General features: G+C 43.3%; 2 protein-coding genes across 2 annotated transcripts in view; both read left to right on the plus strand.

Moving 5' to 3' along the window:
* The first annotated feature begins 94 nt into the window (after positions 1-94).
* On the plus strand, positions 95-12,246 carry SCP2 (sterol carrier protein 2). The gene is made up of 16 exons (NM_001305200.2): positions 95-195; positions 692-746; positions 1,234-1,305; positions 1,599-1,730; positions 2,186-2,250; positions 2,583-2,709; positions 3,542-3,605; positions 3,839-3,925; positions 4,266-4,416; positions 4,882-5,029; positions 5,940-6,047; positions 6,305-6,458; positions 8,741-8,834; positions 9,388-9,517; positions 10,890-10,969; positions 11,369-12,246. The coding sequence occupies exons 1-16, from the start codon at positions 154-156 to the stop codon at positions 11,462-11,464; spliced, it is 1,605 nt and encodes a 534-aa protein (NP_001292129.1). The 5' UTR covers positions 95-153; the 3' UTR covers positions 11,465-12,246.
* Positions 11,478-17,380, plus strand: part of PODN (podocan) — a 31,705-nt gene continuing 25,802 nt past the window's right edge. The window contains exon 1 of the mRNA XM_046944901.1: positions 11,478-17,014. The gene's annotated coding sequence lies outside the window, so the exon portion shown is untranslated. The remainder of the gene's footprint in view (positions 17,015-17,380) is intronic.

Genomic DNA, 17,380 nt, shown 5'->3' on the forward strand with positions numbered 1-17,380 from the left:
CTGCGCCTTTAAGAAGAAGGAGGGGTGGGGGGCGGCCTGCTGTTAAGCCCCGCCTCCCCTGAGCGAGGCCCCGCCCCCTTGCTCTAAGCCCCGCCCCTCCGCTCAGCTGTCGCGCGCGGGGTCTGTGAGGAAAGAGGGGGTCCCGCCGCCATCATGCAGCGCCGGGTGTTCGTGGTGGGCGTCGGCATGACCAAGGTAGCCGTGCGGCCCCGCGGGGTCGGGCCGAGCGCTGAGGAGAGCCCGTGAGGGGCGGGCGGGCGGCCAGAGCGAGGTGGGGGAGGGGAAGCGTAAGGAGAAAGCGCGTCAACTACGAACGCCCAACGATGCGTAGAGCTGTCAGTGCTGGGACTGCCCGCGGGGTGAGCGCTGCGCCCGTCGGGGCGCGGTGATGGGCACAGCGCAGGGAAGCGCCGGGGTTTAGCAGAGCGGGAGGGCCGCTCCGTACGGTGCGGGTTGGCAGCGGCGCCCGGAGCTGTGCGGACTTTGGCCGCGTGTTTTCGGGTCAGTTAAATGGCTTACGTTAGCGAACGGGATTTAGAACGGATTGCTTACAAACGTGTTCCTTTATGGCTCTTAAGTCACAGAATCGCAGTAGATCTCCGGGGGGATCGTTGAGGCCAATGCACCAATTTGAGCGAAGGATGTGTTAAATCTCAGCCGTTTGTTCTGTTTGGTTTTTTTTTCTTGTCAGTTTGCAAAGCCCAGTGAGAACAGTGTTGATTATCCTGACCTGGCTAAAGAGGCTGGTAAGTCAGCAGTAAGAGAGCACTGAGCTTGACCACCAACTCTATTTGAAGTCAGGTGCACGTAAGAAGCAGATCTAAAACTGGTAAGAAAGCCCACTGTCACAGAACTGACCTTCAGCCTTACAGGACCAAAGTCAAAAGGATGCCTTGCAGTTGCATCAAACACATCCTTTCCTATCTGTGCATGCTACTCGTGCTTCCCTGGGACCAACCGCAGTCTTTGTGCCTGGATACGGGACTGATTGGTTGGCATTTGCTGGGAAAGGAGCTTGCTGAGAACTAAGAAGACCACAGGCTTGTCCCAGTGAGAGTTAAGAGGCGGAACTTTTGGACCGTTGGTGTCCTATAATAGAGAACTTTCACCGCTCTGCTTGTTGTGTAGACACACAAATCACATGCACTAAGCTAAGCCTGCTTGCTATGATTGTGAGAGCTGCTTTTTTTCAGAACTTTTTCCTTTTTCTCCCCAACTTCCAAAATTCTTTAGGCCAGAAGGCTTTAGCTGATGCTGGGATTCCGTACTCAGCAGTGGAGCAGGCCTGTGTGGGTTATGTTTATGGTGAGTATCATCCTGTACTTGAGATATGTGCGTGATGTGTGTGATATGTGACACTCACAGATGTGGGTAAAGTTTATCCCCCTCTGTGTGGATAAATTAAGGGGGATCCCATCAATTTCCCATCTGTTTCAGATAATAAAAAGCTCCTGGTTATTAAAGTCCGATGATTTGTTTCTTTCTGAGGTTCTTCTATTGTGTGTGGCTGAGAGACAGTCAAGATGACAGTTCAGACTTTCAGGCTTGCGCGGTGGCGTTGTATGTACCTTGTGTTAATCTTATGTCTTTGCATAAAGGTGACTCAACTTGTGGACAACGGGCCATCTACCACGGTTTGGGTTTAACAGGGATTCCTATCATTAACGTTAACAACAACTGTGCTACTGGATCTACTGCCTTGTTCATGTCCAGACAGCTGGTAGAGGGAGGTGAGTTGTTTTGCTCTGCAGCTGAGTAACTCACACTCTTTATTTCTATAAACATAACTCGCTTCTTTTGTTTCTTAAGTTCTTTTGTGGATTCTCCTACTTTCTTGCACTTAATTGCTTATGTTTCTGTAACGACAACCATAGGAAGGTTCCATACGATTATTCTGGTATTACTGGCAGAGAGAGAAGTGCTTGGTCATATAAGGTAATTGTTCTCAAACTGTGGAGAACTGTTCTAAAATAAAGCTAAGTCCTCTGGTGATTTTTCAGTCTTGGTATTAATGTTTTTGTAACAGAACCATCCCCATCCCAACTGGCCTCACTTCTAAGAATTGAGAAGGGAGGAAGAATGGCTGGTAGATGTAATGGGTATTTATTGTAATGAGGAAGTTGATAGTACGTTTTGTCATTCATAGCTACGTTGTGTTCTAAATAGCCACAAATTTTATTTTAAGGTCTGGCAGACTGTGTTCTGGCACTTGGCTTTGAGAGAATGGCAAAAGGATCCCTTGCTTCAGGTGTAAGTGTCTGAATGTTTTACACACTGCATTGTATTCGCAGATGGAAAACGCCTCCTCGTTCTCTGAGACGTTCTCCTAAGTGTGAGCTGGTTTAACACACTGCTGTAGATAGTTACAAAATAAACCTTTCTTTTTTGGCTCGTAGAAACTTGTAATGAGTTTTATGATTCTGATTGCAGCTACAATGTGCAGATTTAGCGTGGAATGTTTTAGAATTAATTTGAAGTGGTCCATCATGCTTTTAGTAGTTTGCAAAGAATATATTCAAGGTGAGGTTAATAGAGAATAACGAAATTATGATTTACTTTATAGCTGTTTCTCTTCTTTTTAGTTTTCAGACAGAACTAATCCAATGGACAAACATTTAGAAATCATGATAAACAAATATGGCTTAGCAAGTGCTCCAATAACACCGCAGATGTTTGCAAATGCTGGCAAAGAACATATGGAGAAATACGGTATAGTTAAAATACATTTTGCCACTATCATCTTTTCCAGAAGTGATTTTAAAAAGATACATCCTAGAATTTCACTTCTGTAAAGCAACAGCATTCAGTGTTCTTTCTCTTACACAAGTACCTCAGCTGCAATGTGCACAGCGAGTAACTTTGGGTAAAGGGTTGTCTACAAGAAAAGTGGGTGAGGTGTAGGTGAACAATACCTGTGGGAATAAAACACTGATGCAGAGTATCTGTTAGTTGCCATAGTGGGATGGTTTGTGCTTCTGTAAGGTCTATAGAAAAAGACTGTGCAATTTCCTTCATTCTTTTTGTCTGAGGAGGGGTAGGCAGGATTGTGACTGAATTTTGTGACAAAAACTTTAGAGTGTTTGATTTGATGTATAGTACTGGGCTGTTGCCACAGCCATTTCTTACTGTCTCACCAGATAAGGGAACTGCCCCCCTGATAGCATGCCAGTCTGCTCAGCATCCTTTATTTACACCTGGGTTTAGGCTAGCATGTGGAGAAATTTTAGAAGGCCAATATTTCACAGCAACTGCTTTGTCCCGCTATGAAAAGTAGTGTTCAAGTTGCAGTAATATAGCAATACTTCAAATAAACTATTTTTATGTTAGGGAGCATTGAATATTCAAGTAGAGTGATCCGTTACCTAAAACTCAACCACCTTTCGTAGAATTATGTTGAATTAAAAGAAAGCTTTGATGCAGTCCCTTGTAAAGTTGTTTGTGAAGTTCAAATTCTTATGACACTAATACAGTATTTAAAAAGTTATGCTGGAACGTCGTGTTTAAACCACGTATTCCAACATGGCTTACTTTTTCCTTCCAGGGACAAATCCAGAGTACTTTGCAAAAATTGCATGGAAGAATCACAGCCATTCAACCAACAACCCGTGAGTAAAACTCTCCAACTCTATACTGAGCATGTGTTGCCTGTACACAATTCCTACAAAACTGATAGAGTTTTTAGAAATGTGTTGTTTATTATAGCTGGTATAAATTCTAGATCCATTGTCTTGTACTTAGTAAAAACAGCTATATAGTTAGTTGCATGATAGTGAGATATTAGTAACGTCTACTCCTAAGGACTGTACTAAGTCTAAAATGGCATCTGTGTTTTCCACAGCTATTCCCAGTTCCAGAAGAAATACACATTAGATGAAGTTCTGCAGTCTCGCAAAGTTTTTGATTTCTTGACTGTCTTACAGTGTTGGTAAGGAGAGAACTTTGCATTGGGAAGGAAATCTTGTTAAGACAAATTTGGTAGTTCATCTATTTAAATAGTTAGTTTACTGTTAAATTAAAAGTTACGGTTCATTTTAAGGATTTTCTAATTTTTTAGATGTGATGCTTTTCAAAGTTTATATATATATATATATATAACTCCAGTGGGCAGCATTAAAAACTGAGGGTCTTCAGCAAACACTTGTGGAATTTGTAGTTACAATTGCATCAGTCAACATGCATTTTTTTATCCTCTGTTTTCAAATGTAATGCCACAAAAGATCAACATTAATAATTCAGAATGAGGACATTATTTTTCTTTCCATCAGTCCAACATCGAATGGCGCCGCAGCTGCAATTTTGGCTAGTGAGGACTTTGTGAAAAGGCATAAGTTACAGCCTCAAGCTGTGGAAATCCTGGCCCAGGTGATGGCTACTGATTACCCAAGCACGTTTGAAGAGAACAGTTGTATGAAGATGGTAGGTTTGTGGTCCTATAGTCCATAATAATCGGGATTTTTTTAAATACCTGCAAGTCCTAATGATGCTGTAAGTTTGGGCAGGTGAAGTGGGCAAACAGCATAGTTATGAAATAACACTAAGAAATAAATAAACATTAAAAATCTATTTAATTATTTAAAGGCTACTTAATAGAAACTTGAACTGGAAGAAATGTAGTTTCTCATGCTAAGCCATTTGTTTAATTTCTCTGTTTATAAGATGAATAAAACTTAAATCCATTTTCCTTATGTTAATATAATTCCGGAGCTGAAAGAACCTGTTGTGTAGTCATGAAAGGCTATGGTAGGAGATGCACTAAAGTGAATGAGAATGCCACCTCCAACGGGTTATCTTCGCTCGTGGGATAAATAGAGGCACATTAAAAATTAAGCGAAGGAATGAAACAGGTAGCTGTTTCTTTAATGATATTTTAACTTCTTGCAGGTTGGTTATGATATGACGAAAAAAGCTGCAGAAAAATGCTTTAAAAAAGCAGGCCTAAAACCTACTGATGTCGATGTGATTGAACTCCATGACTGCTTCTCAGTTAATGAGTTCATTACCTACGAAGCTCTTGGACTCTGCCCAGAAGGTAATAGCATCAGTGAAGCTCTTTGTTTTATTAAAATGGGAAGTGCTACCCATATCTTCTTACTTCTTCATACAATTAGAGTTGTGTACTGGACAGGTATTATACATTTGAATGCCATATTAGCTAACCTGGAGGAAAAAGCAAGCTGCCTGTGCAGTAACATAAAGAAGACGTGCAAATTGTGGAATGTATTTAACAAATTGAGGTGTTACTGTGGTTTCTATAGGAGTACAAAAGGCAAATTGAAGTGTTGGACAACTGTATGAAATCATGCAGCAAGCTTGTACAGGAGTGGCTCTTCTAAGCAAGCAGGAGAAGGAGATTAAGGGCTCTGGGGCTGCAGTATCTGATGCAGTCTTTCTCTAATTTTGTTATGTGATTTTGAGAAAACATCAAACTTTTGTCACTCGATGGTGTATTTTACTAAGTCTGAGCCTTCTTAATGAGACAACTTCATAGGCCTTCAGGAAACACTGTTATGCAGCCCCCTAGTGTTGATGATAACTTTGCAAGTAAATCCTTCAGGAGATAAAGGAAAGCAGTCACTAATTACAACTAACTTTTCTTATACAAAACCCATAATTTTCATGGTAGCTTCCTTGATATAACAACTAATGACTGCGTTATGCTGGCCATGTCACAACACTGCATATGCACAGCTGGACAGCTAAGTAGAACGAGCCTTTCCATCAGGCACCACCTGGCTCCTCTCCCACCTTCCCTTTCTCCACTCGTAAGCCAAGCCTCACCAAGGCTGCTGGGCTCAGTTCAGCCTGCCCTCGCAGATGTATTTCTAAGGTTTAGCGGACAGAAAGTGTTTGCAGCACCTTTGGTTTGTGACGCCAGAACTGAAAAATGATGTTTTAAAAACCACTGAGCGTTTCTCCTTTTCTAAATATTGCTCCACCAGGAAAAGCGTGTGACCTGATTGACAGAGGAGACAATACCTACGGGGGAAAGTGGGTCATTAATCCTAGCGGCGGCTTGATTTCAAAGGGACACCCTCTTGGTGCCACAGGTAACGCAAACGCATTGCGCTCGGTCACACCTTGGGGCACGGAGCCGTTTTGGAGCAGGCAGGTGCTTCCCGCTGCTGTTTGGATGGGCAAAAGCAGAACTGGCTTCAATAACTCTTTTCATTCGTTGTCGTACTTTAAAACTGAGCTTTCGGAGAGATTTACCACAGCCGCGTGTGAGCACACAACTTCCCGCTCGGCGCTGCCCCCTTCCCGCCCCGCTTCCCGCCCACACGGCGCTCTCCGCTCGATGTTTCAGGCCTGGCGCAGTGCGCCGAACTCTGCTGGCAGCTGCGCGGCCTGGCCGGGAGGCGGCAAGTGGGCGGCGCGCGGCGGGCGCTGCAGCACAACCTGGGCCTCGGCGGGGCTGTGGTGGTGACGCTGTACGCCATGGGCTTCCCCGGAGCCGCCAGGTGAGCGCCGGGCCTGAGGGGGGGCTGAGCCCTGAGGGGGGTCGCGTGTGCGGCGCGGGAGGCGGCTCCGAGCGGCGGGACTGCGCCGTGTGTGCGAGCGGGGCCGGGTGTGCGTAACGCTCTGCTCCCGGCACCCCGACCTGCCTTTCCGTAGGCGAAGCAGGGATTGAAGGCACGAGCTGTAGCCGGGGCTCGCTGCTGAGGGCCCGGCTGTGCATAGCTGGAAGTCTGAGGGCGATGCTTTACGAGGGCGATGCTTTAGGCCGTGCCCTGCTTTATCCGTCGCTTTGAGCTGTGTCTGTAAAACTCCGTGTGAGCACAGAGCGCTCTGTGCGCTGCTGTGGGTACAACGTTCAGCTCCAGGCGCTGAGGGGCAGCGCCTTCCTGTCTGCTGTGGGAAGCTTTGCCTCTGCAGTTGGAGGTTCTCCCAAAGAAATGCATTGATTTCCTATAACTTCACTTTCATCAGCGTAGAGAATTGTCTTCATTATTTCGTATGTGCATCCCGAGGCAGTAAAACACAGAGTGGTCGAGATGAGTTGGCATCCCGATGCCCCCCCAGCACAGCTCTGCTGCCCTGGCCGTGACTGTGGGCACCTCCAGGGACGGGGCACTGCAGCCGTGGTACTGCTGGGGCCTCACCCCTCAGCAGCCCGTGTTTCACCTGCATTGAAGGTGTTTGCAGACCCCTGGTTCCCTGAAAGACTTTGGCACAGGGAGTTGCATCAACGTGTAAGGGACTTTGGAATGAAACACTGCAGCTGATGTGTTGAGGTGGTAGTTATGTAACTGAGCGGTGCTGTGCGTTGTGTAAGTGAGGGAAAGGCAGCGGCATTGCATGGCTATGAGGTGCACACAGACCCAGTCATTAGATTCAGATCCTGCCTATAATCTGTGGGTTTGGTAGGAGTTGCCAAGAATTTAAGATGTAAGCGATAGCAGAACTTGATTTGTTTTGGATTAGTTCCTAAAACAATGCTGCTTTTTTTTTTTTTTTTTTTGTAGATACCTTGCAGCTTTATATCCTGCAGGTACATCCTTCATTTATTAGCAGCTGTGTGTTGTCTTCAAGTGACACAGTCCCTACAATTGCTCCTCTAGCAAACATCTACAGGAGTGCTTTGCTCTTAGCATCGCACAAATAGTTGTTCTGGCAGCACTTCTTCAAGTGATTCTGTCACTTCAGCAGTGTCATACCTGACCACAGCTTTGAGCTCTGCTTCCAGAAGAGGAGATGATGATAACTATAAACTTGCTTTTCCAACTGTTTCTTTGGATATTTCTATACCCAGTTGATCTCCAGGTGTCCCTGCACAAATGAGGAATTAGTTGTCATGCTCCTGTCAGGCTGTGCAGGGTAGAGATGTGGGATGATGGCTCTGCAACGCTCAGTACCCCCTGAAACAGCAAACAGGTGTACGTGAATTGTGAGGGAAAAGGGGAACCAGCATTGATGGTCTGTGAATGAGTGATGTCTTGTATGAGCTGGGGCAGGACATTTAGCATTGGATTTGGTGATGGCTTGTTGAGAAGGTGCACGAAATACAGGAATGCTCTCAGTGGGAAAGTGGGAAGTAAATCAGTGCCCAGTGACCTTTAGGGCTGAAGCTTTTCTTGCAGTAGCAAAATGCCCCCAAATAGATCCTGTAACCAGTTAATTTATACAAAATAAAAGTTGTAAGCAGCTGACTGGCTACTTAACATATCAACCTATTTCATAGAAGGTACTCAAAGCGATAAAAATGATTGAGTGTCACTCTTTGGGGGAAAGACAAGACTTTCAGCTATTAGCTGTGATGGAGCAGTGAATCTTTGTAGCTTCCACTGTAAATTGAAGCTAGAATAACATTAACTACAAGATATTCTTAAGCAAGGTGGTGGCAGAATTTAGGGTCATTTCTAGGAATACAACAACTTCTGGACCCATTCTGTAAAGGAGTTTATTTGATCACACACACACACACAAAAAAAAGTAGTCCTTGAGGTGGTGGTTGTGCTGTTTCTCTCTTTGCACACAGTGTGGCGACAGAGTTGGCTGACTGATCTTGATGGTTTGCTTTCCTTACTGCATATCCTGTCTGCACATCTGAAGCGGCTGCGTGCTGGAGGTGGCTGTGACCCTGCTGTCTCACCCCCAGAAAGTCAGCTCTGCTTGGATTTGGTGGGGTCGCCCTGTGTTGCTGAAGCGTTTCAGTGTGGCCCTTCTCAGCGGTGTTGGTCTGTTTGCAGTAATTTGAAGATGTTGAAAATGTGATTAAATGATTTTTTTTTCTTTCCCCCAGTGATGGCCGAGTTACGGCCGTGCCTCTCAGCGCGGCTGTTGATGGATTTAAGTCACACTTGGTCTTCAAAGAGATAGAAAAGAAGCTCCAAGAGGTATTCTGGGACTTCTTTTACGTGTAATGCCTTCTTAATTTATGACAGGACATGTGCAAAACCTGGAGGGAATGCACTAGCATAAATAGCATAAATCACCTTTTCAGTACTGCTTGTTGAAACAGTTCACTGTCAAATTGCTTTCAGTTCTGTACCATACAGCATTTTTTTTAGGCAGCCCTTACCTGTACAAGAGTATTTGAGAAGAGACGCATTTAGGCCATATACAAGAAACTCAAACGTTTGTTATCTATTTCTTTGTAAGCATGAGTAAAAGAAGAAATCATGCTTTGGTAGACAGCAAGACAAGACTGTTGGGGCAATTGTCTTTTGTTTTGTTTTGCTGGATAGATTTTAATAGAGAAAGATGGCCATGGGTGTTTTTTTTCTTAGTGGTTGTTTAAATGAAGGCTAGTAGAGGGAAAGGAATAGTTCTATAGGTAGTAGAAGTTGTTGATGGAAAGGGTGAAGTTTTTTAAAGTGCTTTCTCTTTATCTGTTCTAAAATTGTTCTGAAGGAAATGAGTAACGTGCACATTACGTGTCCATTACAGGAAGGAGAACAATTTGTCAAGAAAATTGGTGGAGTCTTTGCCTTCAAAATAAAAGATGGTCCTGGTGGGAAGGAGGCAACCTGGGTAGTAGATGTGAAGAATGGAAAAGGCTCAGTAGCAGTTAATTCAGGTCAGTGTTATTTTGTCGTGTCGTTGCAGAAGATGAATAAAATGATCGTAAATGTTAAAAATTCCTGTTCTGCTGAAGTGATAGTCATGTTGAACAAAACTGGAGTTAGTGTTACTCTAGCTATAAACTTTTCTGAATACTGACACTTTTATTCCGTGGTGTTTAGGACCAAGACTTCTCCTCCTGTGAATTTTGTGTGGGTAGGTGTGTGTTTTGTTAGAGGTACCCATCAGCTGTGTCACTCAACTCCCACAGAGACCAGGAGAGAAGTAAACAGAACTCTTGTTTTGTGGGTTTGTGTGTGTAGTTTTTTTATTTGTTAGTTTTTGTTCTGTTTTGTCAGGTGCTCTGTGGGACACCGGTAGGTGGTAGACTGGTCTGTCTTGTCTAGTTCCTTCTCTGCAGCTAGTTAAGCAATAAAACTTACCTGATTTCAGTGCTGTACTAGCTGACGTAAGCTTCAGGTCTGTTTTAAAAAAGGCAGGCATAGATATGACATGAGGACTGGGTGGTGGTGGTGGGTTCCCAATAAAAGTATTGGAGACAAAGGATTTGTACCCTTGCCATGGAAATGTCTTGTCTAATACCTGCGTCCTTTTAATGTAAAGATAAAGCCAATGATGACATTCTGTTCTCAAAATCATGCCTATCCATGAGCCTGCGTTGTAAAGCTTTTAATTGAAAATGTGAAAGGAGATTGATTTGGAATTCATTTATCTAAGATATTATGGAGAGAAAAGTACTCTTCTGTTGCGTGGGTAAGATTTTATCAAAGATTTAGGTTTAGTAATACAGTGACTGGAGGAAAAGATGTGTGAAGTTTTTAGCCCTTTACTATATGTATTAGTACTTAAATCTGGATGTTGAAAAATATCCAGTCATTTCTTGTAAGAAGATGCAAAAACCTTCTGGATTTCAATTAATTTAAATGAGAGCTTTTAGAATGCTCGTGTTCCTGCTTGAGGAGAAGGTAGCAAAATTCAGTGATGAGTATCTTTGGAAAGCATCAAGGGAAAGCACGTTTATTTTGTGTTGATTATAATACTAGCTAGGTGAAACTTAGGATGATAGTGAACACATGTAATTAATATTCTATATGATTACAAGTAGGTTTTTTTTTTTTTATGGATGGGTTTGCTTAGCACTTTTCAGAAAGCTCCATCTTCCTTCAGCGTTGGGATGGTCTGTGCTACAATACAGCGCAGATGCATGTAGGCTCTGAAGTGATCCTTTATTGATATTTTTTAATGCTCTTTGTCTAAAAATGCTTCAGGTACCATTGTGCTGGTCTGGAGTATCGGCAGATTCTTTGGGGATTTGCAGTTTGTGATACTGTTCTGTCTGAATCTTCATAGTCAACTCTGTTTTACAGATAAGAAGGCAGACTGTACAATTACGATGGCTGACACCGATCTGTTAGCTCTGATGACTGGCAAAATGAATCCTCAGACAGTAAGTGTAATGTAGATGAAAGTATGACAGTACTGATATTTTGGGAGCTTTTTTGAGTGTATTTCAGCTTAGATTATTTGAATAAATCCCTTCCTCTAAAACTGCGTGGCTGGGAGGGCTTTCTGATAACCCAAGTAATATGCAGTACCAAGTCTATTCTCTTCAGGTATCACAAAGGTAGTAAGTATACTTTCTCAGCCTACTGTTCTTCCTTTTAGTGTCAGAAATTAACAGTTGTTGATGAATGAATGCCAGGTGTCTGATAGAACTGTTGGAGTTACAGTATTGCAGGCCAAGACCTGCAGGTGTATAACAACACCGAACTTTTGGGAGGAGTATGACTGGGGTAATGAGTTGCATTGCTATTGCATTTCATACTATTTTTTTTTTTCTCTCTAGGCCTTCTTTCAAGGCAAATTGAAGATTTCTGGGAACATGGGCATGGCAATGAAACTTCAGAACCTACAACTTCAGCCAGGAAAAGCTAAACTTTGAGCTTGCTGAAGTAACAGTTAGTACTTCATACTCTTTACAACAAGTTAGAATGATGCTGGATGTTGATAACTTGACACAGACTGGGCTTATTTGGACCTCTCTCACCTAAATTCAGTGGTTAGAGATCTTAACTCGCTTAATAAATTCCATCAGTTTGCAAATGGCAAAGATTTTTAGGCTAAGCTTGAGGCAGTAACTCTTGCAAATGGTTTATGGTGCGTATTATGAAAACAAATTTTTCTTTTAATCTAAGAAAAATTTTATAAAACTCAGTTGATGGAGGCTGTGTATTCAGGTTAGTTGGGAAGAGAGTGAGGAAGGTTACAAATAGTTTGATCTATCACTTAAATTTGCATTTTTAAAAGACTGTAATAGGAGATCATGCAAATGCTTTCAGACTTCTGTTCTAACAAATCTGCTGCTGCATAAATTAAAATGGTCTTGTAAAGGGGGATCTCTAACAATGTTTTTAAAATTGCCTTCAGGAATTTGCTATAAAATACTTTTCTTATTACTACTTTGGAGTTAAAGCTATCCACAGGTAGGTAGCAACTAGAATGTTGCTTTGAGATTCACAGAATTTGATAATACTTAACCTTGAACAAAGGTAAGGTTTGTCAGGAGAGCAGAGAGGGAATATAACTAATATTTACCTGTTTTCTCCTGAGAAAATCTGGTGTTGCTCATTATGAATTTCTTATCTGTAAAAGCTTTGACTTCTGTTTTGGGAACATGTATTCTGGTTGGAAGTTTAATAGAAAATTAAATATAATTTTCCTGTTCTTCTGTGCATCTCTTCCTTGGATTTGTAAACATAGATTTCATGGTCATGCACTAAATTGAGTATTTTATACAGATTGTCACTTAGGGCTTCCATGGTCATCCATTTTTTTCCTTCCTCAGCTTCTGCCCATAGATGCTTCATCAACTCTGTCTCAGTCCATTAGACGCACTTGCCATACGTGGGTCAGGACTGAGGAACTTCCACATCTTTCATCATAGAGATGTCACCACCATCACCCTGCTGAGGCCCAGGTTGTGCTGCAGCACCAGCTGGGCCCCACTGGCCTGCCTCCTCCTGGCTATACCATGCTGTGGGCATGGTGCTCACATGCTGCCACCTTGGTGTGTGCCTAAGAGCCACGCTTCTGTGCTGTTCGTGTGAGTGTCCCTGGAGACACCTGAGGTCAGGCTGCTGGGGCTGTGGGCACCTGATGGAGCTGTGAGTGTCCCTGTTCAGTGTGGGGAGGATTGGACTAAATGGCCTTTAAAGGTTCTTCCCAGCACAAACGATTCTATGATTCTGCTATTATAAACACTCATAAGAATATAGTACTATATTACAATGGAATTAAAAACTCCTCAAATACAAATTGTATTGTGATTGAAATTGCTGTTGGCCTAGCTAGTTAACAGAAGGAACGCACTGCAGGTGTGTTCTGTGATCTTCCTTCCTAATAATACATTAAATGCGTGCCATATGATTTGAGAACATTAAGACTTTACTGCTCGGATAACTTGGAAGATATTTTCTTGGGAGGCCTGAAATGAATATTAATCCCATTTCAGTGCAGCCTTGGTTTTAAGATTATGTTTACCCTTTGTCTCACTGTACTATTCTGCAGTTACGATTCAGTTTCACTGCACAAATTCTTCCCTCTTACCGTCCGCAGAACTCCATCCCTACCCATAAGCAGCTGCATGAGCAAGGCATAGGCAGAGTCTGCACTGAATGCAGTGAATCTTATGCGTTCCTAAGAGAAACACTACGGAAAGAATGCGTAAGAAGTTCTGTAATTCCATCCATGTTTGAGACTGAGCAGACCACCCCCAGACTCCCCAGTGCGAAGGAGAGTGTGTGCCCACAGGACGCCATGTCCTGGAATGGTTTGGGAACTTATGTGCCCTCCACTGGGCACAGAGCTGTCCTTCTGGATGCTCAACTGGGAAAGGAACCAACTGCCTGCAGGCATGGCTCTGCATTTGCATGGCTCTTCTCAATCCTCTGCAATTGAGAGAGGCACAGATACCAGTAATTGCCTCTACATTTTTCACTGTGGAACTGACAAGGATTAACACATCCTTAGCAATGGGATTCTTCTATCATGAATACTCATGCTCCCATTTAACTGGTGTGTTTTTCTTTCCAATTTTCCCAATGCTATCTTTTTTAGACAGTAGGTGATGGAGCTGTTGCAGCTATTTAGGTTAAGGTGTGCTATTTACAAGGTTTGTTTCCCAGCTTTCTGCCACCTGCTCGTTCCCAACAAAGAAGATGCATTATCCTCACAAATCCCAGTGCTCCTCAAGAGCCATCTCATGTGGGAGAAGGTGAGCAGGTTAAAGAACACAAAGGAAAACCTGTGTTGCTGAGAAACAGGGACAGACAGTGACCGCTTGTTGGAATAATATCAGATAAGTATTTTGAGATCCCAAACGTAACAGAAATAGCTTTTATTATTGTTACTGTTATTATGTTAAGGAAGCTACCGTGAAATTTGTGGGTTTTCTTTTGTAAAAGAAATGTTAGTTCTAAGTAGTGACTGCTGTGAAAAGACTTTTGCTTTGTTATCTCCAAAAGGAATTACTTGCAAAATTATCATCAACACTGGGGGGCTGCATAACAATGTTTCCTGAAGATCTATGAAGTTGTCTCATTGAGAATGCTCAGACTTAGCAAAATACACCATCTAGTGACAAAAATATGAAATTTTCTCACAGTCACTCAAAAACAGTTAAGAGAAAGACTGCATCAGATACTGCAGTCCTGGAGCACACAATCTCACAAGCTTGCCATGTTACTTTGTACAGTTGTCCAACACCTTAATTTGCCTTCTGTTCTTCTCTAGAAATACAGTAATACACCAATTTGTTGAATACTTCCCACAATTTACACATCTTTATGTTACTACACAGACAGCTTGTTTTTCCTCCCACGAGGTTAGCTAATATGGTGTTCAAATATATGAGATCTGTCCTGTAGGCAACTCATATGAAGAAGTAAAAAGATATTTGTAACACTTTCCATTTTAGTATAACAGTGTGCTTCACTGATGCTGTTACCTTCTGGGCAGAGTCCAAGAGCTTCAGAGGTAGTGAACTCATTAACAAAGAAGCAGTCATGAAGTTCAATCACATCAACATTGGCAGGTTTTAGGCTGCAGGATGAGCTGGGCCAGGCCACGTATGGGCTGCAGGCTTTGCCCCTATATGGCATGGCAGAGCACACTGAAGAGCACTGGGAGTGCTCTAATAGATGCTGGAGTACACTGGGTGTTCCTGGAAGGCCTCTAGGGCACCTTAGAGCTCTCTTGAGGGGCTGTATTTGTACTACAGTGGTCTTGAGTAAGCTTGGGGAGTCCTGGGATTCCTCTGTTCCACACTAGGATGTCTTTATGGCACTCTACAGTGCACTTAAGTTATGGGAGCATTCTAGTGTGTCTTAGACTACAGTGGGAGGACCTGGGTGCCCTCTAGGGTACACTGGGAAGCCTCCAGTACGGCTTAGAGCACATTCAGGGTCTCTGGGAGCACTCTAGCATGCCCTAGGGTACCCTGGGGGCTCTGTGGAGTCCTCTCAGTGCACACTAGGAAGCTTCTAGGACAAACTACAACTCTGAGGGTATATTTATTGACCCAGGAAGGTCTCTACAGTCTGTAGAAAGCAGTGAGGTTTCTTCGGAGTCTTATGGCATCTGAGAGTACAGAAGGGGGCTATAAAACATGCTGGGCAGTTGCAGGAATCTTCTACGGTGTCTAAGATACACTGGGGTGCCTTGCTGGCCTCTAGGGCAAATGGGGACACCTTTAGTGCACCCTACAGCACAGGGACAAGCTCTGCGATTTTGCTAGCTCTCTGCCCATCTCTACTCACCAGCAGTAGTGAAGTGAGATGGTGGGGAACACTGAGGAACGGCGACACAAAATAAGCCAGTTTTTGGGGCTGCAGTACTGTGTAGCCATGCTGGGTATCCTGTTGGGGAGAGGGGTCAATGACTTGTGTGTTACGGCCTTTCCAAAGGGTCAGAAAGGGCTCTGTCCCTGTAGGCCTGTTGGGACATACAGCTCTGAGCCGCTAAGGCTGCCGTGATCCCAGTACAGGGTCAGTTCTATAGGGCCTGGAGCTGCAGCCCTCATATGCCCAGTTCATATGACAGCTGTTTAAACTGTCACCTCCTTGGAACAGGAACTCCATCGCTTCCTGTTTCACAGAGTGCTGAGCTGGATGTCAGCTCTTGTTAAATGGATGAGAATAAGATTGCAATTAGCCTGGTGGATAAAAGGCAGGAAAAAGTCTCAACTATGAGAAATCAACCCTTGTGGAAGCAAACCACATGTGGAGAGCAAATGCTGGAGAAAGAAAAACAGCAAAACACAAGAAGTGGAAAAAATTCACTTATTACCTAAGTAAACAGCAGGGTAATTTGTTGGAGTAACAGCATGAGCTGTTCTGTACTGTATATCTGTAACAAGAATTCATTGCTGAGAGAAAGGCAGATGAGTTTATAAGACACTGTGTGGTTGTTCTGGGAAATGTTAGTTATTTACTGTTGGTATAGTAACAGAATTATCCTAGTAATGCTGCAGCAAGCTAAAAGGAACATGTGTAGCATAAAGCAAGTGCAAAATATGCTGGGTCTGTGTCCCATATTTCAGGTAGATTAAAAGCAGTCATGGATTCTTTTATTATTATTATTATTTTTGAATAGTACATATCCTCTGGGAGAACAAACATCTTAAAATTCATTTGGATCAACACACAGATGCCAATAGGCAGTTGGCCAGGCTCTGCTGTGCATACTTAGGTTTGAAAAATACTTCCTTTCCTGCCTTGGAGACAAAAACGCCTTTTACTCTCAGTGTTTTGATTGTTCATTTTTTAAAGCAAATGACAGCAAGTTACTTAAAAAATTGTTAATAGGCTTTGTTCTCTGCTTTCAATTAAAGGCACAGTGTCAGCACACAGCACTGGAGCCTTGAGGAATGTCAGTGTTTCTGTAGAGTCTTGTTTAAATTGGGTAAATAAAGCTGAAAGTAAAAATGTTTTATGACATGTTGTTACGACTAAAACTTAACCCTCCTGACTGCCTCGTGCCTCGCTCCATGCTTATCTCAAGTAAGCTGAGGTAATGCTGCCAACTAAGCCAGCGTTCTTGCACCTTCCTAAATATGCTCATGCCTTGATAGATCTGCTTACACCTTCTGTTCTCTTCCCTGTTGTTTCTTGACTGAGATGTGCTTTATTTGTTTATGCTGTCCATGCAATCTGGAGAAGTGACCGTACCAGAATTTAAACTGAATTCTCAGCTTCATGTTTTGAACCTGAATGTTGCTTTGTTTAGACTGCAGCTACCACCGCAGGGAACACGCGGGGGCACAAAGACTTGAGTCGGACTGGAGATTCTGAATGCAACTGACTCTAAGTTGTGAGTCCTGCAGTGGAATTTCTTTCCTCTGAAAGCACCAGAAAGCTGTAGTGACAGAAGCAGTGTCTGCCTTACACCACGCTGGGCACAGCCCTCGGCTTAGTGGTGGATCAGAACACTTTGGGTAGGTTTGACGCCGGTTCTGGTTTTCCTGGGGAATTGTGTGAATTCTGATGTTGGCATTGGAGACAGGGGATCTTAAGTTTGGGGTATGTTGACACAAGATGACAGGGCAGGAAGAAGTGAAAGCTTGTAAAAAAAAAAAAAAAAACAGACTGTGTGGGTAATCTGTAACACAGTGTGTAAAGGTTGTTACCTTTGCAGCTGGGATACCCGATTTTCAGTCCTGCTGGGTAGTCTCCGTGCTGTGAGATAGTCCTGACTTGGCTGTGACACCTCTCTGTGCCTCTGTTTCCCCATCACTAAAGGAGGTGTAACACTGCTTTTTTGGTAATGCGCAGCAGTACCTCTGGATGCTCTATGATAGCTA

Source organism: Gallus gallus, chromosome 8 (genome assembly GCF_016699485.2).
Source record: "Gallus gallus isolate bGalGal1 chromosome 8, bGalGal1.mat.broiler.GRCg7b, whole genome shotgun sequence".
Lineage (NCBI taxonomy): Eukaryota > Metazoa > Chordata > Aves > Galliformes > Phasianidae > Gallus > Gallus gallus.

Excerpts from the sequence above, each read along its gene's own strand:
- SCP2 (NM_001305200.2), top strand. The coding sequence starts at position 154 with ATGCAGCGCCGGGTGTTCGTGGTGGGCGTCGGCATGACCAAG. Across the intron at positions 2,251-2,582 it reads AAGGATCCCTTGCTTCAGGT|TTTTCAGACAGAACTAATCC; the intron begins GTAAGTGTCTGA and ends TCTTCTTTTTAG. Across the intron at positions 10,970-11,368 it reads GCAAAATGAATCCTCAGACA|GCCTTCTTTCAAGGCAAATT; the intron begins GTAAGTGTAATG and ends TTTTCTCTCTAG.